Source organism: Chelonia mydas, chromosome 18, assembly GCF_015237465.2.
Source record: "Chelonia mydas isolate rCheMyd1 chromosome 18, rCheMyd1.pri.v2, whole genome shotgun sequence".
Classification (NCBI taxonomy): Eukaryota; Metazoa; Chordata; order Testudines; family Cheloniidae; genus Chelonia; species Chelonia mydas.
In genome coordinates this window covers 19,506,748-19,532,742 of record NC_051258.2, presented here as the reverse complement: position 1 = coordinate 19,532,742, position 25,995 = coordinate 19,506,748, and the positions used below count along the sequence as shown (strand labels likewise).

Below are 25,995 nucleotides of genomic sequence, written 5' to 3'. Positions count from 1 at the left end.
GAGGTGGGAGGAGAATGAGAGGAAATAAAATACCTGTAAGAGCCCAACATTCCTGCTGCTTTACCTTTTGGCTTCTGTTTATTAGTTCTCAAATATTTTGAGTTGGCTTTTGCAGTAAGGTGTCAAGGCACTTCACAGCCCATCGTCACACCATATTTGGTTCCAGTGCTGCTGAAAAGTCATGGCAAAGACATGGTAGCAGTCAGTCGCAGCGTTCCAAGGGCTTTCTTCTAAAAGACATTTGTCAAGGAGGACTTGCTGGTCAGTCGCTTGGTAATGGGATGTATATCCTTTCACTAGTTGCTTATGTCCAACCCAGCTTTATCGTGACTGATAGTCATTTGCCATCTGACAGTGCTTGGATGGCGTCCATGTGATGTGCTGGAAGTTTCACTCAGCCTCATTACGGACGATTGTCCCCATCTCAAAAATCCATGATCACAATTGTTAGCATGTGGCATCTGGTTGGCATGTCTCAGTGGAAAGGCTAGGGACTAAATGGATGTGGGAGATGAAACCTGGTTTTGTTAGCTGTAGAAGTGGTCCTTTCAAATCTGCTTTGGGGAACCTGCACTGCTGCTGCCCACGCTATTACTGCTGTGTGGCTGTCTTCGAAGACTTCCCTCTCCTGGGCTGTCAGCACAGCATGATGATGGCTTTCAAATGAAAAAAGACAAGAACTTTGACTTCAGGTTTTAAATCTTTAAAAATCTGATGTATAGAATTGATGGGTCACGAAGGCAACTTAGACTCCAGACTTCTAATGAATAGTTTCATACTGTGAGCTTATTCTGGATTTAAGATGTGTTGGATTTTAAACTTTGGCCTTGTGTTTCTCCCATATGGAGATATTTACTGGCTGAGTTTAGCATTATTTTAATGATTTTTTTTAAAAAAAACCCCAAGAACTATAACTGCTTTATAGAGGCTTTGAATATGTTTTTATTAAACATTTTAATATACCAGAACATTTAAAATTGCCACCACCCAGCTCCGTTATAACTCAAGTAATGTACCTATAATTTTTCAGTAATGCCAACTACTTCTATTGCCTCTGTCAAAGTAGAACAAATTTTTAAAAAATCAGGAAAATAAACCCAGGGTGATAGTTCTTGCTCCAGTGCCGAGCAGCATTCTTCAACATTTTGACCCAGTTAAGTTAGTTTTATTCCCCAAAATATTGTTTAGTTAATCGGAGACTCATGTTTGCCTTGATGCAAATGGAAGTTCAAACTGTTCTGTATCATAGAGGTCCTGAGCTCTGGTTTGAACAGATTCGGTTTGGAGAATTGTTTGTAGAAAAATCAGAACATTTTTGTGGTTTTTTCCATGTGTACCCTGGATCAAATGTCTGCACAACCATAGTGAAGAATATTGGGGTTTTGCTAACGTTCTGGTAAAAATAGACTGGCTTAATCAAATAGCTTTCAGTATTTCATTGGTCTACTTTGCTACAGTAGAAACTGTTTGTTAAAAAGGTGCAGGTTAAATGGATTTAATTAGTAGGGAAAATGAAAGGCATTGAACAAGCCTGAGAGGTTGGTTTCCTTACTGTAAACATCCAACCTCAGGTCATTTTTCATAGATGAGCGAAGGAGCTGTACTGTATTTGACTTACAAGTTATAAACACCTTGAGCTGTCATTTGATATAACTTCTTAGCCTTTTGTTTCTGGGCAAAGTCCTCAGACCTTCTTTCCAGCTGTTCATAACCCTTTCTATAGGAGAAGGTCTTTGTGTTTCAAAGTGAGCTATAAAAAACAAATGAAAAATCAATTTACAACTGCAGTATGTGCTGAATTCCCCCACTGATGAGGCCAAGGGAGGCATTCTAGCACTCCTACCCCAGTCCGATAAGGGAGGTGTCCTGCAACACCCCAAATCAGGCTAAGAGGGGCACTCGGCATACCTTCTAAGGAGGAGGTATAGAGCTGGGGTTCTTAACCTTTTTTTCCCTAAGGCGCCCCCCTCCCCCCCAACATGCTGTAAAAACTCCATGGCCCACCTGTGTCACGACAACTGTTTTTCTGCATATAAAAGCCAGGGCTGGCATTAGGGGTAGCAAGCAGGGCAATTGCCTGAGGCCCCTTGCTACAGCGCCCCCTGCAAATCTGCATTTCTTAAGGTTCAGCTTCAGCCCCGAGTGGTGGAACCCGGGTTTCAACCCCACATGAGGGGCTTTGGCTTTCTGTCCTGGGCTGCAGTGAGTCTAATGCTGGCCCTGTTTGGCAGACCCCCTGAAGCCTGCTCACGGCCCCTCAGGGAGCCCCGGACCCCTGGTTGAGAACCACTGGTATAGAGCACCCAAAGGCGAGTAAATGAGGCGTTCAGTATCCCTAGCCTAATAAGGGCAAGACGACAAACTTTCTGAACCTCCCAAAGGTTCAGTTCACTTGGAGTTCTGGCCAGAATTTCAGTCCCACTCCATTCAGGGGTTAGTCATGTGTTTGTTTTCCTGTGCACCACCCTGGGGATGGAGAGGCTTCAGTAAGTCATGTTTATAAAGCCCTCTGAGATCCCGGGATAAGAAGAGCTATGGATTCTAAGTGCTAATGGTGCTGCATGTTGTCCTCTTGCAATTATGTTGTAAAATAATATTTAAAAATGAGTGAGCTGGAATGTTGCGGTGTTTGCCAGAGAAGCATATGCTTTTACAGAAGAGAACTTTATAGGAACATAGGGATCCCGTGGAAAATAGGCAGAGTTTTATTAGCATTAGCTTTCCAGGGTTGACTGGTTAGCGATACTTTGGAGGCTGCTCAAGAATTGTGATTACCTGAGCAGTGCTGGTTTGTGGAGAGTTGCGTTTAGTTAGGGACTGTGGCAGTCCCCTCATAAGATTCTTCCCTATTGGTACAGCAATTTCTTCTGCAATCTGAGTGATGGGAGCCCTTTCTGTGTTTCCATTATAGGTTGTATTTTCAAGACCAGCCACACACACACAACTCTAAAGTATGATGCGTAATGCCACACACACACGTTTTTAATCTCTCCTGGGTGTGTAGTGACCAAAAGTCAGTGCGGTTGGATAGTTTTTTGGTGGCCTGTATGAAATGAGCAGGTTTCTCAGTTCAGTTATTACAGATACTATGTTCACATATCCATTCAAACCTTTGTTAGTATACTTGTTCATCTTAGTGGAGAAGCTAAGGATTGAGTGGTAGGGGAGTGGCACTATATGTGAAAGAAAGCCTAGAGATAGAAATTCCATGCTTGAATAATAAGAGTATAGCAGTAGGAATATACTACCGACCACCTGACCAGGATGTTGACCGTGATTGTGAAATACTCAGGGAGATTTGAGAGGCAACAACAACAACAGAAAACCCAATAATAATGGGGGATTTCATCTCTTCCCATATTGACTGGGTACATCACCTCAGGATGAGATACAGAGATAAAATTTCTGGACACTATTAATGACCGCTTCTTGCAGCAGCTAGTACTGGAACCCAAAAGGGTAGAGGCAATTCTTGCTTTAGTCCTAAGTGGCACACAGGGTCTGGTCCAAAAGGTAAATATAGCTGAACTGCTCAATAATAGTGACCATAATGTAATGAAATTTAATGCCCTTGTGGGGGGAGGGGGGAGTCCCAAAGAAACCCACCATAGTAGCATTTAGCTTCAAAAAGGGGAACTACATAAAAATGAGGAAGCTAGTTAAACAGAAATTAAAAAGAACAGTTACAAGAGTGAAATGCCTGGAAGCTGCATGGAAACGTTTTAAAAGCAACACAATAGAGGCTCAAAGTAAATGTATACCCCCAAATAAAAATAAACAATAAGAGGACCAAAAAATTGCCACCATGGCTAAACAATAGAGTAAAAGAGACAGACACAAAAAAGACGTCCTTTAAAAATTGGATGTCAAATCCTACTGAGTAAAATAGAAAGTCTCACAAGTCAAGTGCAAAAGTATAATTAGGCAGGCCAAAAAAAAATCTGAAGAACTAGCAAAAGACAAAAACTCACAGCAATTTTTTTTAAGTACATCAGAAGCAGGAAGCCTGCCACACAGGAAGTCAAGGCCGTTGCGCAGAAACTAAATGAATTCTTTGCATTAATCTTCACTGCACAGGATGTGAGGAAAATTCCCACACCTGAGTCAGTCTTTTTAGGTGACAAATCTGATGAACTGTCCCTGATTGAGGTGTTAGTAGAGGAGGGTTTGGAACAAATCAATAAATTAAACAGTAATAAGTCACCAGGCTAGATGGTATTCACCCACGAATTTTGAAGGAACTCAGATATGAAATTGCATATCTGCTATGTAACCTATCACTTAAATTAGCCTCTGTACCAGAGGACTGGAAGATAACTAAGGTAATGCCGATTTTTAGAAAAGGCTCCAGAAGTGATCCTGGCAATTACAGGCTAGTAAGTCTAATTTCAGTACCAGGTAAATTGATTGAAAATATAGTAAAGAACAGTATGATCAGACATGTAGATGAACACAATATGTTGGGAAAGAGTCAGCTCAGCTTTTGTGAAGAAAAATCAGGCCTCACCAATCTATTAGAATTCTTTGTGGGGGTCAGCATACATGTGGACAAGGGGGATCCAGTGGATATAGTGTAGTTGGACTTTCAGAAAGCCTTTGACAAGATCCCTCACCAAAGGCTCTTAAGCAAAGCAGGCAGTCATGGGATAAGAGGGAAGGTCCTCTCATGGATCAGTAAGTGGTTAAAAGATAGGAAACAAAGGGTAGGAATAAATGATCACAGTGGAGAGAGGTAACTAGCAGGGTTGCCCAAGGATCTGTACTGGGATCATTGGTCTGACTAATATGGCCATGCTTATGTTCTTATGTTACTCTTTAAGGGTAATTTACCATAGTGGGGAGCAGGCTAATTGAGGAACCTCACTGGAGGCAACCTGCCATCCCAGGTCATAAGAACAATTTGTTTTGTTTATGTAAAGTTCCTTGGCACAGAGAGTTGAAGTGACCTGCTCAAGGCTACATAGAAACTTAATGCCATGGCCAAGAACAGAACTCAAGAATCCAGATTCCCAGTCTCCTGTGCTAACCACTAGATGGTACTCCCTGTCAGCACATCTCTCTCTAAACTCTCTACATCTCTTTGTTAACAAGAAGACAACTAAGTGGCTTCGATAGTTATAACACAAGTTATAAGGTGAATGGAGAAACAAGCCCACTAACTTTTGTGTGGAGGTCACATTTTTCAAAGCAGCAAATTGGAGGTTAGGATGCCGCATTTATGTGCAAGCCTGTAGCAGTGGCGTATCTAGGTGGAGCAAACAGGGGCACCTAAAAAACGGTGCCACCCGCTTGTACTCCCCGGGCGGCGCTCTGGGTCCTTGGGGGCACTGAAGGCCCCCGCCGCCGAGGACCCGGAGCGAGTGAAGGCCCCCGCCCAGCTGGAGCGCGAGAAAGCCCGGAGCGCCGCCGCTGAGTAACCATTTAAAATGGCGCCACTTGTGCTCAGAGGGGGAGCAGCCGCTCCCCCGGTTCCCCCCCCGGCTACGCTACTGGCCTGTAGGTGTGGCTTAGAACACATCTCCCTAGATCTTCCCAGCAGAGTCTGTGACATAACTTCATGGCCTCATCCTATGTAATCAGAGTGTCTTTCGTGTGCGTCCAGTCCAGAAAGTTAATTTTCTATATCATTTTGTCACGAGGAAGCATTTGAATATGCCAGAGATGGCCCTTCACTAAACGGTCATTATTGACTTGAACTAGCTGGGCTATTGAACCTGCAGTCAGTGCCTTTGAGAACAATTGCAAGAGTTTCAGTGATAAACAAGCAGTCCCCAGTCCCTGCCCTCTGACACTGCCACCTGCTAGGGAGGGATTAGCGTTTATAAAGCAAACATGCTTGTTGTTAACTTCCCTCCCATGTAGCTTTCTGAATTTAGCTTTAGATTATGTAATCCAAGCCAGAAATGTTCTGGCCTATGTTCCTTTCCCTGAGGAGCAGCTGGGAGCTGTACTGGGAAATAAAGATTTATACTAAACAGTGTTTTAAAGATGCTGACTCACGCTGCGGAATAGAGCTGCTCTCATCATTGAAGAACAGTGCCCTGGGTCTGGGTGTACTGCCTAGAATATCTTCATAGCACAATATTGTCGCATATATCTTGTGTATTGAATACAGAATAGATGCTTATGACAACAATAATCTGTGTTTATATAGCACAGTTTAAAGACTCACCAGGAACTGCCTCCACTTATGCCAGGACTGAATATGCTCCAGAGTTTGGAATTCTTATTAGCCAGTCTGATTCCTGCTGTATTCGTAAATCTGCATATTGGTGCCTGTATTTTGCCCTCGCTCTCGCAAAGCAGACTCTTGCATACTGTTTGTCAGCCTGCTCTAATCATTTTTACCCTTTGCCCTCCTAGCTGTGAACACCTGTGCCGTCAGCAATGGTGGATGCGAACATGATTGCGTGCAGCTGACCCTAACACAGCATCAGTGCCAGTGCCGGTACAATTACCACCTGAAGGAGGATGGCAAGCACTGTGTCCGTGAGTCTGCTCTGAGCACATGGAATGAATTGTGAATTCAGAGGCACTCCTTCTCTTTTGTCTTTGCTTTCCCAGGTTGTACCCACAGCTAGATTTATTTAAAAGGAAGTCCAGTGCTGGAGGAGTTCGACATTGTTGATTGTTATTCCCATGTTCCCACTCACATTCCTAGAGAGGAACCAGATGTGAAACGGTTAATAATAATTTAGAGACCAGCTCGTAGTGCTAACTGAACACAATCCAGGGGGATGCCACAGCTGCATGCTCCGATGTGGAGCAGATCAGATTGGGATGTTGCACTGTAGTAGAAGCTGGTGCCAATTCTGCTTATTATATTGCCTTGGACTTCTTCTGGGAATTATTTTGGAAGCTGAGGAAGAGCAGAAAGGAGCCTGGCCAACCCAAATGAAATTGTATTGGGACATGCTCTCCTGAGGAAGTAAAGGAGCAGCAGTATATCAGTGGAACAGAAACCCCTGCACTTTCCTCCTGCCCTAGGACAGATTTAAGGCTGTCCTGCCTCTCCTGCTGGGGAGGGGAGGAAGCTTGAAGAGGGAAGGAGTAGAGGCTCAGGCTTCTCATGCATAGCAGTTGGCATAAGTGCTGAGAAGGGAGGTCTTTGTTGTGGAGCTGCTGGGAGAACAGGACCATCTGGGATCTGATAAATGGAGCATCCGATGGGATTTCACAATTGCATATCTACCTGGCTCCTGGAACAGGTTGGAATTAGCATATCTCTTAGTAAAAAGCCCTTGGAAGAGATTGGCCCTGCTTTTCCTTCTTGATCGCTGCACAGGGATGGGACTGCACAGCGTTCTGCAGGAAATGGTTCATTAAGGTCAGCCTACTGCTTTGCCAGGACCTCACACTATGTACACCCTCCTTCTCAGGTGAGGCATAAAACCAAGGTCCTGAATATTCATATATAGTAAGTAAGGATCCCCAGAGATCATCTTCCAGATTGTCCTGGCTTAATCACAACTTCATTGCATTCCGTCTACCTGAAACTCCCGTGGTGATTTCAGGTGGATAGGTTGGTGTTTTTCACTTCCTGTCCTGAAATGTTGTGTCGTGTTTATGTTAGCTGTTGAATAGCTGCCATGCTTCACCCCAGAAGAGTCTGCGCTTTATCGGGGAAGTGACTTCGGTGTACTTAGAGTTTACATACTTTGTAAAGTACTTGGGGATCTTGGGGGGCAGCTGATGCTGTGGCAGTTTGACAGATCTGACAGTTTGCGCACAGAGCCTGTGGGATAGGCATGCGCTGCCAGGGACTGCTTGGTAAATGCATTTCCGGTGAGTCCCCAAAAGAGTTCAGGGTTCACTTTGAGTTTTGGGCCATGTTCAGGGCAGTCCTTACTGCAAATGAGGAGCTTTTCTCCCAGGAATGGAGCTTCTGTCTTGTATTCGTGGATTGTATTAAATGAACTAGAGTCTCTCCTTGATCTCCATGACCACTCAGCGCTTTATTCTTCCACTAGGCTAATGCCAGCAAGAGAGAGGATCTGTCTGAAATGATGTTTACTTGCTCCCTGCTCTGTCTCTGTAGTGAGGAACCCATGTGCCAATAGGAATGGAGGCTGCATGCACCAATGCCAAAATCGCCGTGGAGTAGTGCGCTGCGAGTGCCACCCCGGCTACCGACTGGCAGCTGACAGCCAGGCCTGTGAAGGTACAGTACCCACAATGCAGCGTGCATGGAGAGAGACACAACCCTTGGTATTGTTAATGTTGGTGGCTAACATAGTGACAAATGAACCTTACGCTTTTCCAGAGGTTCAGCTCAGGAAAGCATCCAAGATTTCCTGTGATTAGTTTAAATCTGTCCAGCAGCCATACTTCACTGATCTAGCAGTGGGGCTGGAAGTCTCCTGTGAACAGATGAATAGCTCCTGATTGCAGTCCTTCTGTTTGCTGGTGTGTCTGCTTATGGTCCTGACACCAGTGTGGGGGGAGGTGCAGTGGAATGTAAGGAATCACTCCCCCTCCCGCCCCCCCCCCCCCAAAAAAAAAAAGTCAGAAGCACCAAAAATGAAATGCTTGGTCTCTGGTTTGAGTCTGTGGCAGAGGTTTTGGAAAAGAAGAGGGTACAACCCACTATTCCCACCAACGTAGGCTTTTGAGCCAGTGATCCCTGCTTCCAGAAATGCAGTAGTGCAGTATAAAGGAAAGACAATCATACGTGTTTCCTAGCTGTGCACAAGACATGTGGCAACCGATTCAACAATGTACGTTTGCCATATTTCTCCCCAACCTCCCCACTCTACTTAAGTTCCAGTTAGTTCCATCATGCAGCTGTACATGGCTATTTCCAGCTTTTATCTCTTAGGAGGGACCAGAGACCAGTCTGTGTGTGCAGTTCAGAAAGGAGCCCCACAAACCGTCCCTCTCTTGAACACACTGAAAGGCAGGGAGCTGTGCTCGTGGAGGGCATTCCACTGCCAGAGCCGCTCTGCTTGGTTTTGGTAATTGCCCGTCTTTCTCTTGCAGACGTAGATGAATGTGCAACTGGGCTGGCCATGTGTGCACACAGCTGTCTCAACACCCGCGGCTCCTTTAAATGCACTTGTAACCCTGGGTATGAGCTGGGGGAAGATGGCAAGCAGTGCTACAGTAAGTATTGACCACCTTGCCCGGGCTCACTAACCCACAGACAATGAGGGGAGAGAACTTGGTTTTGACAGGGGGAAAAAGAAGGGAAGTAAACAGTGAGGTAATCCTTGACAAAACCTGTGTCCATTGTTGTTCTATGTGAGCTGATACAATGAGAGTCCTAGGCGTTTTCAGTGGCATCTTTCAAGGGAAGTTTATGGGACTGCTTATTCTCTCACCAGGACAAGAGCTGTGCTGGGTCTTTAAAGGGATCATGAAACTGCCTGCAGTGGTTTTGATGGTGTATTAATAGCTGTCTAAAAACAATGGACCGAACTCTGCTGCTCTCTGTCCTCCCCAAGTTGAAGTCTGTGAAATTGCAGAATTGTTACTGAGGCAGAACTTGATCTAATGTGTCCCCGTCAATTCCCTCCCAGGGAAAAAGAGACGTTCCGGGTTATGAAATGATAAAGCACGTAAGTTCTTTATCAGGCTAATGAAGACCAGCAGTGATAGCTAATTGCCCGAAGTGAAGTCACTGGCACGTAAAGCTCTACTGTCCATTACTGACGTGGTAAAGAACCACCATAGATGTCCTTGTTGTTATTAATCCCCTAGCAAATGAATTAACGTTGGGTTTTGTCACTACCTATGTTCTTGCTTACCCCAGCTGTTCTCTGCTATACCCTGCTAGTCAGCTATGTAGTACACTGGACTGGGGGGTAGTAGTGTTCCCTCAGGCTTATTGTTTCTTATAAGAAGCAACACGATATGAGATCCATCCTTCCAACCCTTCATTCCTGCTGCTACTGCACTTCTCTGTGATCTAGATGTTGACATTAAAATTGTCCTTACAAGAGTAGGAATCTGACTGATGGGGTCTGAGAGTGACATGCAGAACTGGACTGATGCTGTACTCTATTCAACTATTAAAATAACACTGGTTTTCCCCCACTAGTATAGTTCCTTGCAGCCTACAGGCAGATCATATAAAGATATTTCCCTTAGCACAGGAATTTCATATTAAATTAGCAATGTTCCTTCCCTTTCTTGGATGGGGTTAAGAAATTAAAGCAGGTAGGTTTATGGAGTGTCAGATGAGAAAGGTAAATGCGAGTCTGGGAGTAGTGGGTCTGCCCAGTTAATTTCTCTTAGCATTGTGAATATCCCAGCAAAGAACCCAGTCTTCCCATGGCTTCTGCTGCTAATTGGTGACTTGGAAAGATCTGGACCACTCTCAATGCCTAGCTGCTTTCTTATTCACATTGGTAGTGGTTAGTAGATATTACTGGTAAACGATGCCAGACTGCCCGCCCTGGAGACTGAAGCAGTACGTCTGTTGGCGGTTGCAGTGCAAGCTTCACCCATGCACATAGCCTCCTGCTGGCATGCTTCAGCCCGGTTCTGAAATGTCCACTGCTAGAAGTGAGAGATTAATTCAGTCTCTGCAGCTCTTTGAGGCTTTGGCTTCTCTGCTAAGGCTTCCAGCAAGGGGCCCAATTTAGTGCTGTTCATGGTGTTAATTTCCTTCAAGTGTCCTCACTGGGTGCATGGTTAACATTTTTTTTGTCTCTAAGCAGAAGTTCTGCCTTTCATAACCCTGCTAACTGCTCTTACAATGGCAACAAAGGAAAAAGAATAAAATGTTCTTCATTTTGTTCTGAGATCTGAGTGAAAGACAAACCCTTGCTCTACACCTGGGCCTGGCTCCCTGCCCGATGTCAGGAGAGAGGCAGGGCCAGCATTCGTGGCTTTCATGCGCCCATCCCAGGATTTTACAAGAGCTGAAAAAAAAAATCACGTCATTTTGTGATGGAAAATATAGAAATTGTTCTTTTGAAGCGATGTATGGAACTGAGCCAAAATCCTCTCTGGGGACAAGTTCCTTTGTGTTTGCAAAGCTTTTAATTAGCTAGCCTGATTTTAAAACATGTAATTAATAAGTTTCATATTGGCCATAAATCAGCTTAATTAAAAACCTTTTTTAGATCATTTGGCAAAAACTCATGTGTCTGTTTGCTACTCATGTTTCTTCCAGCATTACAAGAAGTGGCTCCAACTCTCCCGGCTATCAGAACCTGAATATTTCTGTAATTAGCTCTGTGCTGCTGCTAATACCAGTTTCTAGCTGTCCTTCAATCTCTGTGCAGAACCTGCAGAAAGGTGACGTGCCAGATTTGGGCTGGCAGCATGTGCTGGAGCATGTCCGAAATCAGCAGTCAGCAGCAGGAGTGGCCCCTTTTCAAGGCCATTTGAAAGGTTGTAGAGAGGCTGCCCCACAGTTTGTCCAGAACAGGATTTGTGCAGGGATATTACGGGGTGTAGCCTGGGATCAGTAGCTGTGAACTGCATGTGATCTGTTTGTGCATCATTTCCTCTCCTATCAATGGCATCTACCCACTACAGCTACCCCCAACCCCTCTCTCCTGCACATTGTTCCTACTCTTATTATTCCTGAGGGCTGCGCATAGACAGCCATAATATGTGCACACAATGAAGCCTGCTTGTTCTGGGAGTCTGTTATCCCAAATACTGGGTGCCTGCCAGAATGTGGCTCTGTAAATCCAGGTACGGCAGAGATGGCTCGGCCATGATCCCCTGGAAAAATCCTGTGTAAATGTTACAAGATGCTCGATAGATATCCATACGGTATGCTTGTTTGCTTTCCAGGGATAGAGATGGAGATTGTGAATAGCTGTGAGGCCAGTAATGGTGGCTGTTCCCATCTATGCCGTCACACTAGCTCCGGCCCTGTCTGCTCCTGTAACTTTGGCTACCAGCTTGATGAGGACCAGAAAACCTGCATTGGTAAGGGAAGCAGTCTGCCCCGCAGAGATGGCTCCCGTTGTGTGCTGAGTGATACATTGTTCCATTATGAAGGGTTAAAATCCATTGCTGATGTAATAACCTAGTATATGGATTTGTGTACAGGCCCAAAGTCCAAAGTTTGGTCAAGAAGTCAGAGGCCTTGCAAATAGTAATTAGCTAAATAAAAGCAAAATAACTGAAAAATAACATTGCTTTTGCTAAAATATGCCTGGTCAGCAAAACACCGGATGTTGGAGGCAATAATTGTATCTTATTCAAAGTTGCAAATAGAACAAAAAAGCCCTGTTTCTGTTGTGTTAGTTTCTTCTGTAGAGAGATGTTCTTCCCACACATCCAACCTGAAGTTTATAAAAGGTTCAAGCATGTCAGTATAAGATATGGCCACCTCCCTTTCCCGGGAACCAATGCCTGCCTTAAAACACAAATAAACAACTTAAAAGACAATCTTTATTGCTATATAATTTCACTGTTTCTTTGATTTTACCTCTAAATATGTATCTGTTGGACAATCAAAGAAGCTACTTCATTCCTAAGAACCCCAAATCAAAATTCAACATATATATTTTATACTAATACATTTATTAAAGCACTAATTAAATGTTAAATATTAATTTGTCAACATAAGACCATGGGCAAAGACATTATGTAACCTTTGACCATTGGCTACTGTGCTATCATGTCTTGCTGCTAAACCTATCTGGGGGTGTGGGACTACCTACCCCGTCACCTTCCCCCGCCCATGAAAAATCCATATATTCCATTGTAATCAATTAATTAACAGTGTCTCTAAGCCTAATAAGCAAGGTGACACTCCTTCAGCGCTGTACGTAATAAACTCCTGTGCTTAACCTCTACATGGTGTAAATTTATGTCCTTCACATTAGAACTTCCGTGTGCTCCACAGGGGCTGGCATATCCATATGGTCCTGCTGTGTTTTAGACAACTCTTAATTGGGGAGGGTCTGTGCTGGTTGAGCTATGAATAAGATTCCAATCTATGCAAAGAGGGATGGTGCCTTCCTCAGGACACCATATGGATTTATATTAAAATACTGAAATATTGATAGTAAAAAAAAACAACCCCTCAGTTCAGTGAAGAGCACTCTAGTAAAATACTGAATGCTTTCTCTTTCACAGTGTAACCATCCATTCCTGTTAATCTCTGATACTGCCTGATGAATCTGAGGTCTGCGCCCTGCTCTTGCAGGACAACGGACTTGATAATCTAATCATTGTTTAAAAATTCTTCTATTATTTATTTGCAAGGAGGGATTATAAAATCTAGACTCTTCAGCCAGTTCAGATCTGAATGGCCAGTCCTCCTTAAGTACTATACAGAGTACAGTGCCTCTAGTGCAGTGGTTCTCAAACTTTTGTACATAGCAAGCCTCTGAGTGCGACCTCCCCTTATAAATTAAAAACATAATAACACCATTATAAATGCTGGAGGAAAAGTGGGGTTTAGGGTGGAGGCTGACAGCTCGCGACCCCTCAAGTAAGAACCTTGTGACCCCCTGAGGGATCCCGACCCTCAGTTTGAGAACCCCTGCTCTAGTGGAACTGGATGATAATGGCTTTCTCAGCAGTTGAGACTCTTGCAGATGCACTGATCTCAGATTGTGGTCCATGGATCTGCTTCTGTTCCAACGGTGAAGCACCTCCAACTTCAGGCAGTAGTAACCTAATGTGTTGCTATTATAATCTCCTGAGGCTTTTCTGGCCAAACAAATCCAAGCACTTTGTCTTGTGCATAGTTCCTGTGTATCTGTGTTTGCTGGGCATCTCTGATGTAAAATCAGTTGCAATCCAATTTGTGGATGAAATGGCAAACACCATGGAGGGCAGAACTAAAGAGCAGAGTAACCTGAAGAGATCTGAGCAGCGAGGGCTGCAGGCAGCAAAGGGAGATCTAATATTAATATGTTCTGCACCAAGGGAGGGGATATAAACAGCACAAATACAATGTAGGGCTGTACTCAAGCAGCTGCACCCATCATATTAATGGGAATCTATTTTCATATTGATCCCTTTACATTTTCTGAATGCTGCCATTCCCTCTAGCCTAGCACTATAGCGCTTGTTGCAGGAAAGGAGAAGGATCAGGATTGCAGGAGGGGAAGTGCTCACAAAAGGATCTTGATTTTTAAGGAGCGCTCCGCCATATGAAAATGCGTTAGACCCACTGGGCTATATGGCTGAGAGCAGCATCTATGGGTGGCTAATCCCTACTTATTCTAAACTAGTGCTCCTTGGAAAGCATTTCCTTCTGAAGGATACAGAAGATTAGTTCCTTCTTTGTGAACAATGAAGAAATTAGCCTGTGGCTGGGGATGCACTTTCCTCCTTGGCGCCCCCTTGTGACTTATTTCGGATACACCTAAACCTGGCCCTGGACTAGGAAATGTAGCCTCTGTCCTCCTGCTTCAGTGGCAACATTACTGAAATAACTGACTGTATCACTGGGTGAGACAGATCGGCCACCAGCCAACAATCTATAACTCAGCTGCATCTGGGTGTATGATGGATGTATTAACACACTGGGTAAGAAGGAAATGCAGCTTGAGCTTTCTGTACATAAATGCCATAATCTTGATGTGTGCATTTCACTTTAGACTATGTAGTTCCATGTGCCACTGGACAATTAACCTAATGGAAACATATTGTAATGCTCAGTAGCCAGGCATTTCCTGTGTCAATAAACTTAAACAGGTATTTCCTGTGGGGCTGGGTCCAGTGTTTAAACTTAGATAACCTTGGATGTTTCTCAGGTATGGTGAGTATGAACTTGGCTGGGTCAATGCCTAGAGATCTTTCAGATGAATTTCAGAGAAGGGTTAAGAAACCCTATAGGTATTCTGTCAAATCAATCATACGTATGGTGCTGTATGTCCTGAATAGTGCAAGAATGTATGGGATAATGGAAGCAGGTTATCTACTATCTGTAAATTGGAAGAGTACAGGGTGGTAACAGATGATAGGGAAATAATTTATGACTGATTCCATATAAAACTTATTTGTGTGGAACTGGAAAGTCCCAGTTATCGCATGATGCAGGAGACAAATCTGGTTCAAATCTGGTTCTGGTGCTGCTGCTTTTCATTTGGGCTCAGGGATCGCCTTCCCTTTCACAACACCATCTGTAATGAACAGATTCACTCTCTTTCTGAAATAAGGCACAATGGACAAGCCATCACCGATTTAGTTGAAAGGAGTACTAGCTCTGCCTGTCGCATAGCTGAGCAAGAGGAAGCTCTCCTAAGAGCAGCTGGAGAAGTAAAACTATTGTCTCCAGAAACCTCTTGAGAAAGGAACACCTCTCTCACTACAGTGCAAGATAAAAGAGAGGTAAAGTGGCAGTTAAACTTGGCTTTGCACAGTAGGCTCATAAATGCCTCACCTAAGTTGTTTGACATAGGCCTGAGTAGTGTTGGTTCTTCCCTGGCAAGTTTTAATCACAAAATAATAATCTTCTGCACTCCCAGCTTTCATCTGGGGATAGCAAAGCCCTTTACCAGGGAACCCCCTCGGAAATATGTAGGTATTCAGCCCATTTCACAGATGGGTAAACTGAGTTCCATAGAGATTAAGAACCAGACATTTTCCTTTAGACGGAGCTGCAAGTGCTTATCGCTTCTGAAAATCATGATCTAACAAACTTGCTCAAGATCACAGTGAGTCAGTGACAGGGCTGGGAATAGAACCGAGCAGTTTTCACTCCCTGTCCCTTGTACTTGACCACTAGACCCCACTCCTTCCCTAGTTCACTTACAATTATGAATATTGCGTCACTTTCCAAGTACAGTCAGATTCACATCCTGTCTTTGAAGGTAAACACCAATGCTTTTTTTAAAAAAAAATCCTACACTGTTTAGGGACCTATGTGAGTAACATGAAGTTCATGGAGATTTCCAACAGATAATCCAGATGGCTAGCTACATCTCTAGAAGAAATGTTGACTCGGTCTTTCTCATCCTTATCTGCTGCATCCAGGGTTCAGGTTTCCCTATGTGGCCCACTGCAGCTCACGCTGTTGCACCTAAGAAAGCAGTGCTGCTTTATTTTAGCTTGGTATGAAGTTGTCAGCTGTTGCAAAAGGAAGGGAAAATGATGTGCAGATATTATATGTTAAAACATATTTATTGCTGATTTCTAAAATGGCATATCGTTTCTGTTACTGATTTGGGATGCAGACCTTTTTCTGTAACCTTTGCACTTTACTTTTAAACAAAATCACAGGCCAGAGAAGGGAGCTCATCAGCCAAATTAGAAATGGAAAGGCCTGGATGAATGCATGTGTCAGCTTTCTGTAAAGCAGAAACTCTCAGATTTGTGCTAACTGATGTGCTTTGTTTTCCATCTTTAGATATCGATGATTGTGATGCTCGTTCTCATTGCTGTCAGCAGGACTGTTACAATTATCCTGGCGGCTATGAATGTGTTTGCTATGCTGGATACAGGCTCAACACCGATGGTTGTGGGTGTGATGGTAAGCAGCAATGCCTAGCTGGACTGCGGTAGGCGAAAGAGGAAAGACATTGGCTCAGCCCCTTCGCATTACAGTATTGTGTTAGTGACAGCTACAGTCATGGCTGTGTTGGTCCTTCCGCTAGTTCTGTTATGCCTGGTTTTACAATTACATTGAACTTATTATAAATGTTAAGTCAGATTTAAAGGCTTATTTTTGGTGATTTCTCTTAAGTTTTTTAGTTTGACAAAAGAAGCAAAGAAACACGCAAGCAAGACAGAGATTAGCTGCGAGATAGTAGCAGCTAAAGAGCACAGTTTGGATCCAACCCAGAATTTCCCAAAGTTGAAGAGAGTTGGTTTGGTCCCATCTCTTCTAACGATTCATGGAAATGTCATTTTGTATTGCATGTAATTTTGGCTTTGGAGGGACCCAGGCAAATGCCAATCTGTTTACAAAAATATAGCTAGGAAGATAATGACTAATGCGAGCTCTGAAGTGAGATGACATGAAATACTTCCATATGGCCCCAAACAGCTGGCCATTTCTTCTAATTATTTCTCCCAGTGAATGTCAGTTTTTCCATCAGTTCTGTTCTGAGTAGCTCATTTAGCCAGTCAGAATATAATAAGTGGGTGGGATTTTGGGTTTCCATTCCCCGATGATAATCTGTTTTGTCACTAGCATAGCTATCCAGCCCCATTTGATGTTATTAGCTGGAAGATTAAGTTAATCCAACTGGCCCAGCATACATAGGCTGATTCTTAAAACTGGGGAAACTTATTTTCAGATATCTGTGGTTCACTTGCTTGTGTGATCTTTGTTTAATGTAAAAGAAATGTTGGTAGGTTTGCATGGCTGAACAGGACAGAAAATGAGATGAAGTTTGTTTATCCAGAGATATTGGTAGGATAAATTAAAAACCTCAGATGGGAAGGAGAAATGATTCTAATCCATTCTGCGACGTGGTGAAAAGAGTTCTGGAACCTGAAGGCTTCTATCAGATCTGCAGCGTCCCTTGGCCCAACATTGATTTAATTTTAGAAAGTCAGGCAGAAACAGTAATACTCGTTAGTCTCTGAATACTCTGTATGCCTTGGAGTCCCTGACCTATGCTAGACACTTCTCTTATCTGCATATGTATATATAGTCCCATGTATATATTTTTAGATGTGGATGAGTGCTCCTCAAATAACGGTGAGTGTGAACACACGTGCCAGAACCTGGTGGGGTCCTTCCAGTGCAGCTGCCAGATTGGATACAAACTGGATGAAGACCGGAGGAGCTGTATTCGTAAGAGACATCTTTTTGTGTGTGTGTATGATTTCCTGTTGAAGATATTTATGTATAAAATCTTCAACAGGAAACAATACCAAGTGAAAACAAGGGTTTCATTTATATATACCCTTTTCCTTCCCTTACACGGTTTTCATTTGGTGTCATTTCCTTGTGCAACTTTGTGTATAATCCAATCATTTTCACTGTAGAGAGGCCAGATCTGAGATCTCCAGAGCAGTCTAGGGGGGTTTTGATGTACATCTTTTGAGGAATGGAAGGCTTGAGTCTAAATCCTCCAGGCTGCTTTGAAAGTATGCTGGGTGGCAGAGCAATGATTTATTAAACCCTTTCTGAACCGTTGCTGGCTTCTTCACAGCTCCATTATTGACACAAACTGCTACTATGAACTGTATTATCATAACTGTATGGAAAACCTCTGCAGCTTACAACAACACAGACAGAACAATTTCCCTGCTTGCACAGAGACTTTCCTCCTGGCAGGGTTGAGATTTTCCAAACAGTCTAGGGGCATTAGGCATACATCTTCCATTAAGCTTGTTCTAGGATGCAGCGGGTTTTCTGATGAATTATGATGATGCAGTTCAAGGGAGCAGCTGAAGCACTGTGGAGAAGCCAGGAAACGCTGGGAAACAGGCAAACAAATCGTAGCTGTGCTGTGTCCCCTAGCATGCGCTCTCGTTTTAAATTGTAACCAATTTTCACTTCAGCTTCTGAAAGGCATATTTGGATTGGAAATGTCAAGGTAGCTCTGTCGTACTTAGGTTATAAAAACAAAAATAACAAACAAGATAAGAGTCCCTTTGCGGCAGCTTGAGATGGCTATGGACCTAGGCCTTGGGGACCTAGCTTGTGTGACAGAACAGTCTTCTGGAAAATCAGATCTCTCTGTAAATATAAAATATAAGCCTTTCAAGTAGATTTTTTTTTTTGGAGGCAGTCAGATACTCACATGATGGGAATGGTATAAAATTCTAGATTGAAAGAAATAAAAGAATGTGGGGGAAGGAAAGAGACAGGGAATGAATCACAGTCCCCAGAGTGGCCAGGGACAGTTGTGTGGGTCACTGGAGTAGACTCTATAAAACACTAAATCAGTACAGAACCATTGACTCTGTCAGATCTTATTCTCTTTTCCCGCTTTTTATTGCACATTTTTCTGCTCTTTGCTAATCTCTTGTTCATCTCTCATTTCACTGGTCTTTGAATCTCTCCTCTTTGGATTGGTGATTTGGATGGAAACGTTTGCTCTTTCCCCATGGATTTTCCCAGCTCTGGATGACCCCATGGAAGCCCTGGATGGCCAGCGCCCCATCATACGCCCTATTCCTCACGTCGCCATCCTGCGCGATGAGTTCACCCAGCTCTTCGATGAGGAGTATGAGGAGGAGGAGGAAGAGGTGGAAGCAAGAGGAGAGCACACGCTTTCGGAAAAATTTGGTGGGCATTTTTGTAGCAAGGGCATGTGGAAAATTCTCTGGTGTCTTTAGCAGCAGCAACACATTTGGAGCAAACGTCCATGTCCAAATTTGCACATGCAACTCAGCGCACCCACAGAGTTTGTCATGTACAAAGCCTGCATTACGGCACAGGTTGCGGGGGCTGTCATCCATTGAGCACACGCAGGTTGGGTAGCTGAGCACTCGGCTACAGGTTCCGCGTGCAAGTAGTGGCTTGCGGATGGAAAAGTGGTGCCCTCAGACACCCGCAGTTGTATTATGCAAACTTGAGCATTCACAGTTGTAAACCAGGGCTCACAACTTGTCTCTTAAGGTCTTAACCTATTTAAAAGCAATATCTTGTCTCGGAGAACTAGTTTGCTGCCAAAACAGAAGAAAATACCCCCCCACACCCTTTCTTCACTTGTGAATTTGGATTCATATTTTACCTCTCATTAAACACGAAGTGTGAAATCCTGGCTCTGTTTAAGTCCACGGGGGTCTTGTCATTGATTTCAGCCGAGCCAAGACGTCACCCCAAACATTCCAGGGTCTTGCTGCTTATGACATGAACTGTCACAACGGGCAGACCATTTCCAGACTCTTATGCATTCCCCACATGTCTCAGTCACACCACTGCTCTACACGTTACAGGCGCGTTTGCTGGAGATTCAGTGTTCCTGAGTGGTATGGGTTTGGCTGCCCAGCTCAACCCTTCAGCTTGATGAAGCAGCTTTTGGAAAGCCCACTCATCCGCAGCTTCTTTTTCTTCCAGTCTGCTTGGAGGACACCTTTGGTCATGACTGCAGCCTGACATGCGATGATTGCAGAAATGGTGGAACATGCAATGAGGACCAGACTGGTTGTGACTGTCCGGAGGGCTGGAGTGGAGTCATATGCAATCAGAGTGAGTTAAGTTGGAGAAGGGCAGGACGAGAGGGGTAAGCAAAGGGCAGGCTGGTTTTATAGTGTTTGTGTTCCTTCCAAAAGCCAGTCAAAAAGAAGAGTGAGGTGAGCACAACCCCCCAGCTGGTCTAAATAGCACTAACAACCCTGGCTTTTCTTTGCCCCATTGCCTGCATTTGCAATGTTTGTGTTGGCACAGCATGGTTGTAGTCACCAGACAAAATCCCTAATAAAGTTCTCTACCTCTTGTTACCATATAGATCCCAGAGGGTATGAATCTATAGTTCAAACCTGCAAATGTTCGTATTTAGTGTTGGATCTGAGCTTAGCTCTCAGACTGTGCACACAAACCTGTTGGCAGTGAATTAGACATATTACATTCTTTAAGACTAAGAAACTATTTAAGGCACTAATGGGAGTCCTCCTAATTCCTCCTTCCAACTGAACTTCTGGCTTCAAAGCTGTTGGCAGTTTAAATGAAGGAATATTTTCCCCTGGGGCATCTTTCCATTTAAACATTATTGGCATTTGATGCCCATTTCAGAGAAAGGGCTGCAGTTAGCTGATAATTGCAATTTCAGTTTGAATTTGATGCCCAAAATCTTGCTTGTCCAACCAGTACTTTCTGGAGTCCTTATTTTGCTTTTTAAATATTTGGAACTATATTTGCAATGAGTTGAAAGGGAAAGGCAAGGTTCCCTACCCCCTGGCTGGGTTCGTGCTTGTAAATATTAATAGAATTCCATGGCCTGAGGCAAATCTATTTTTTAAGTAAGTAACTTTAGGAAAAATTAACGGTGTGTATTTCAGAAGAGAGTACATAAAAATGAATACATATATTGCCTAAATGGGGTAATGAAATTGGCATCTGGGTTTCAGGATTTATTTTCTAAAAAAATATTTTGGCATGTACCTTTCAGAAAATAAATGGAAAGCTGAAAAAGTTTGTTTTCCAGGTGTTTTCCATTGTACAGGATATAATGACAGGTGGGGTTGTTGTAGGAAAGAGGAGAAGAAAACGTCAGAGGCTTGAATAAGTATCTAAACTGAACCGTATCTCCAAATTTTGTTCAGCTTTCTCTAAATTTCTATACACTGTGAGGTTTTTATCCATTGAGGTTTTTGGCTCATTCTTACTGCTACCATCATTAATGATGTACACAGAGCTATAGAAGGCAAGATTCCAATCCTGAAGAGTTTACAGTCTAATTCAGACAAATACAATACATAGGATAACAGGCCAAATGCAAGAAGGAAAAAAGAACATAGTCGGCAGTGAGGCCTTAGTCAGAAGGTTGAGTATTAGCTGGCACCAGAGATCAGAAGCACCGGTTGAGAGTACACCTTATCTGCTCATCCTCTGATTTTCCTATGGACCTGCACCAGCACTAGGATGCACTGGAGTAGAAAGGTGCAGAGCAGGCATGCGAATAGTCCCACTGCACTGTATTGGTTTCATACATCCCCATGTCCCTTTCTCTGCTTCACTATCATCCATTTGAATTACTGCGATGTCAGGACGTGCTTGCTGCAAGTCAAGCAGGGAAAGGTCTCACTGAGTTTGCTGGAAACCCTTTGGGCTGAGTGTCAGACCTTATTGTAATTAATCTGTCAATCTAGGGCAGTGGTTCTCAAACTGTGGTCCATGGACCACCAGTGGTTCGCCAGCTCCATTCAGGTGGTCCACAGATATTTCCCTCTAAGGTGCACACCTGGGCGGCTGCACACGACAGAATGAAGGGCCACCCACCTAATTAGTGGAGCCGCACAGGCGTGGCTCCACTAATTAGGTGCCTGGACTCTGGAGAAGATGCACATGTAAGGTGAGGTGGTGGCCTTGGGGGGAATAGGGAGTAGGCGGAAGGGAGCAATGGGGTGAGAAGAGGTGGTGGGGGGAATTTGGGACCTGCAGGGCTGCGACGGCCAGAGAAAGAGATGACTTTCCCCAGCTCCAGGGCTGTGGTTGCCGGGGAGACCCCCCTCCTTCCCAGCCCCAGCTTGGGGGCTGCTGTGGCGGGGGAGAGAGGGCACATCCGTCACGTTAGAAAGGTTAAGACTACTACTATTAAAATGAGTCGTGTGCTTTTATTTGTAGAACAAAAAAAGTTTATTATTAAGGGGTATTTTTATATAGCGCTTTTATCCAAAGCTCTTACAATAGTTAGCTAACGGTACAAACATTTGGAAAGATGTGGTCCACCGAGACCCTCCGCAATTTTCAAGTGGTCCGTGGAAAAAAAAAGTTTGAGAGCCACTGATCTAGGGCAATACAAATCAACAAATAGCTGTGACAGTACAATCGCCTTTCTGACCTCTGTCTCTCTGTCCCCTCACAGCCTGTCCCGAAGGCACCTTTGGGAGGAACTGCAGCTTCACCTGCCACTGTAAGAATGGAGGCACGTGTGATCCAGTGACTGGGAAGTGCCGCTGCCCGCCTGGGGTCAGTGGAGAACTGTGTGAGGATGGTATGGTCAAGCTTCCCAATCTCCTGCTTCATGCAGTAATGAGACTCCCCCTTTTCGCTCCCCTTAGCCCAGTGACATGATGGTGAGGGAGGTGCTTCTGTGCAGGAAGGCTTCATTCTAAGCAGTTAGACAGCAGGCTGATAGAAACGCTGGCCACCCTGTGGTCCTGGTTCTGTAACTGAAGGCACAGTCTGGCCGCACTCCCTGTGCCACGCACATTGTGAGTAATGTTTCACGCACAGATTAAGCAGGGTGGGAGCTGGGGTGGGCAGAGCAGAAAGTGTCAGCACAGGAGAGCGGACCAGGAACTCCCGAGCATCAATCTCAGCTCTGACACTGACGCTTTCAGTGACCTCAGGCAAGTCATTTAACCTCTCCACCTCAGCTTCCCCATTTGTAAAATGGGCACAGTGGTACTGATTGCCCTCACCAATGTGTTGTGATGATTAGTTAATGCTAATAAAGTACTGGAAAAAGGAAAGAATGATATCAGTGCAATACATGTGGAGGAAGGACAGAGGGATCTGTGCCTAGGATAGGTGCAGTCTCTCTGCTATTCTGGGCCCTGAATTCTTGCACAAGGTGCTGGGGGTTGTACCTTCCTAATTGTCTTGCTCTCCTCTTTTTACTGTAGAATGTGTTTTAATGAAATTGGGGACAGAGCAAGAGGAAAACAATATTTCTTAACTGCTTACAAGCTCCATTCCCAGAGCTAACAGGGTGGTTCATTTGCTATTTGAATTGATACTTTATAGTGGAGTGTTTGCTCTAGTGATAAATGGAGATCACAGCCAAGTGTGATGCCCGGGGGTTCACTGTCCACTTGTGCTTCTGTTAAAACTTAGAAGCACTTTACATAGGATGTGCTCTATTGTTCAGTTTATATTCTTTAATCTGTTACCTGACACCTGTATTTTAAGGGCACCTGGCATCTTTTAACCCTTTGCCTGGAACATCACTGTGTGTGAGACTCTGACACATCCCTAGATTCCATCTCACTTGCTGGGTCACGTAGTCTTGTGTTTAAAGAGACTTTTTTTTCCATATGAAAAGGGTGATTGAAAAATCCACTTGCCAGGAATCAGTGTTCTAGGTCACGCCCAAATTCCTGCCCCAAGCGCCTTGCAGCCCGCGTTTAGCAGATCAGTGACGTCCTCCTTGAGACACAGGGAGCAGTAATGGGCACTGACTTCTAGGCAGATGATTGTCTTGGGGAAAGTTCAGTGGAAGGCAGCCAAAAAAAGAAAAAAGGTTCCAAGTCATAAGAAGTAGAAGTGGTGTGGAAAGGTGTCATGGTTGTCGCTGAAGTGGAGGTAGACACTGGAGACATTTGAGAATAGTCGCTTCCCATCTTCTTGCACAAAAGGGATCAGTTGAACTGGGGTAGATATTGATTTATTTTTCACCCCGAAGGGTTAAAATCATGGAGATATAATCTAAAAACGTGAAAACAAGGAGGCAGTAAGAAATTCCATCAAAATGACTTCATTCAAGTGGTTAGGAGCAGACGGAATCCATTGCTGGAGAAGGCAATTGAAGCAGAGTATATATGAGTTTGAGACACACCCAGACGTTCTTCCTTAGGAAGGAGGCAGCTGAGGGGCACAGTGAAAAAGCAGGAAGGTGGGCTTAAGATAAACAATAAAGAGCTGGCGAATTGGACCAGACAGCCTTCCTTCTTCCTAAACTGTCTGATGTTGTTATCAGATGGGAGAAGGCGTGTGATACCTGTACCTCTGATGGTGGGAGTGTTCTGCGGATGCAGTGTATTTGGCATATGCTTCTAATATTAAATTCTTCAGCATTAATAAAAACCTGGCAACTGTTCTATTCCTTTAACAGTTCAAATATGATTGTCAGTTTTCCCAGGGGGTGGCTTAGTGGTCTAAGTGTCAGGTCTGAAAAAGCTAGACTTCCTGGAACTGCATGTTTGGCTGCCAGCAGGATTGACTCAGCCCTTTGTCCTTCCAATGTGGAAACAATGGTGCTGGGTGCACTGGGGAGTATCTTGGATGCATAAAGGGAGGAAGTACCATGTGATTTGCTGGGTGAGGTTCTGTTTGATCTAGGGGGTCATCAGAAATCACAGAGCATTTGTTTCCCACTGGCCTTTATTTCTAACCTGGTGCTTCCCATCTGGTACCCTGGATGCGGCTGCATTTCAGTGCTTCTGTACATTTCTGGTTGTAAAGCACTTTGCACTGAAAGGTGTCCTGGAGCTGACAATGGTAATTTGGTGTTTTCTAGTTGTTTGTAGAGGTCTGTCTATAGTATGGGTTTATCATCATCCTGTAGCATAGGATGTTTCACACTAGATCAAATCACTCTCTATCAAGTCCAGTATCCCGTCTGTGGTATTTGCTGATTCCTGATGCTTCAGAGAGAGTCCAAACACTCCATAATGCATCTAACCTAATAAACAGCCCTGTACATGAGGTGAGAGATGCAAATCCTTTCTGATCCCCGCAGCTATTGGATAATGCCCAGAAGTATATGATTTGATTACCCCCTTATTGATATTTTACCTCACAGAGAGGCAGACATTATTCTTCGTGACAGAATGATCCATTCCTTCTTTCACATCCAGATGCCCTGTAGGACTGTGATAATTTGTTATCCTATACAGGCAGTGATTTTGCAGTGGGGGTGTTCTTGCCAAGTTCTGTTGTAAGCACCCACTGAAAGTGACGTGACACTCCTGTGCTGGGTGTTCTTACCGGAGTACATTTTCCTCTTTCTAGGCTGCCCTAAAGGATTCTTTGGGAAACAATGTAGGAAGAAATGCAACTGTGCCAACAGAGGTCGGTGCCATCGAATTTACGGGGCCTGTTTGTGTGACCCTGGACTTTACGGACGATACTGCCATTTAGGTGAGTCTGGCCAGCCATAGAAGGGTTGGCTGACTGCTGGTGTGCCCCCTGGTGGCTGGGTGTGGTGTAGGTAGCTTTCCTTTTCCAGTACTCACTGCCCATGGTCATGCCATCGTCTGCTTCTTCTCATGACTTGGCCCTCCAGCCAGGTCGCATTTTAGTCCCCAACCATTCCAGGGTAACAATGTCCTTACCCTATCTCTGAGTCCCATGATCCTCATATCCTTCTCTCAGGGCTTTCAGTTATTCTTATCCTCTTATCAGGGCCCTCATGCAGACTCCTTGCTGCTGCCTGCCTGGACTTCTTCCTCTCTCTTTTTCAGGCCATTTCCCCACAACCTCTCTAGCTTCACCCTTTCTCAAGGCTGGGACTAGCGGGGCTCTCCTCTGGAATCCCCCAACAAAATCCCTAACTAAAAGTACAACAAACACACCCAACTTCTTCCCTTCTCGGGCTTGACCTTTCATCCCTCTCTGTTTCGCAGTTGAATGCCTCCCAGGGCTCTCTCCTCGGAAGTCCAGGTCCTGCCCTTTTATCAGGGCTCACCACTGCAGCTTGCTCCACCCTGATGGCTGCTCCTTGTCTCTCTCGGTATCCTGCCAGACTTCTGTACTTCAGGGAGAATCCCCCAGGCCAGCTATCC

At 44.3% G+C, this 25,995-nt stretch overlaps 1 protein-coding gene across 7 annotated transcripts in view; it reads left to right on the top strand.

Annotated features, from left to right (window-relative positions):
- Positions 1-25,995, top strand: part of MEGF6 (multiple EGF like domains 6) — a 255,996-nt gene that overhangs the window by 194,538 nt on the left and 35,463 nt on the right. For 6 of the 7 annotated variants that reach the window (XM_037881096.2, XM_037881095.2, XM_037881094.2 and 3 more), the window contains 10 exons: positions 6,364-6,489; positions 8,039-8,161; positions 8,980-9,102; positions 11,752-11,889; positions 16,274-16,396; positions 17,546-17,668; positions 18,944-19,111; positions 19,886-20,017; positions 22,353-22,481; positions 25,223-25,351. In XM_037881096.2, the coding sequence (XP_037737024.1) occupies positions 6,364-6,489; positions 8,039-8,161; positions 8,980-9,102; positions 11,752-11,889; positions 16,274-16,396; positions 17,546-17,668; positions 18,944-19,111; positions 19,886-20,017; positions 22,353-22,481; positions 25,223-25,351 (1,314 nt within the window). Of the gene's footprint in view, positions 1-6,363; positions 6,490-6,569; positions 7,380-8,038; positions 8,162-8,979; positions 9,103-11,751; positions 11,890-16,273; positions 16,397-17,545; positions 17,669-18,943; positions 19,112-19,885; positions 20,018-22,352; positions 22,482-25,222; positions 25,352-25,995 lie in introns of those variants that run through there. The other variant, XM_043531542.1, reaches the window with a different exon arrangement.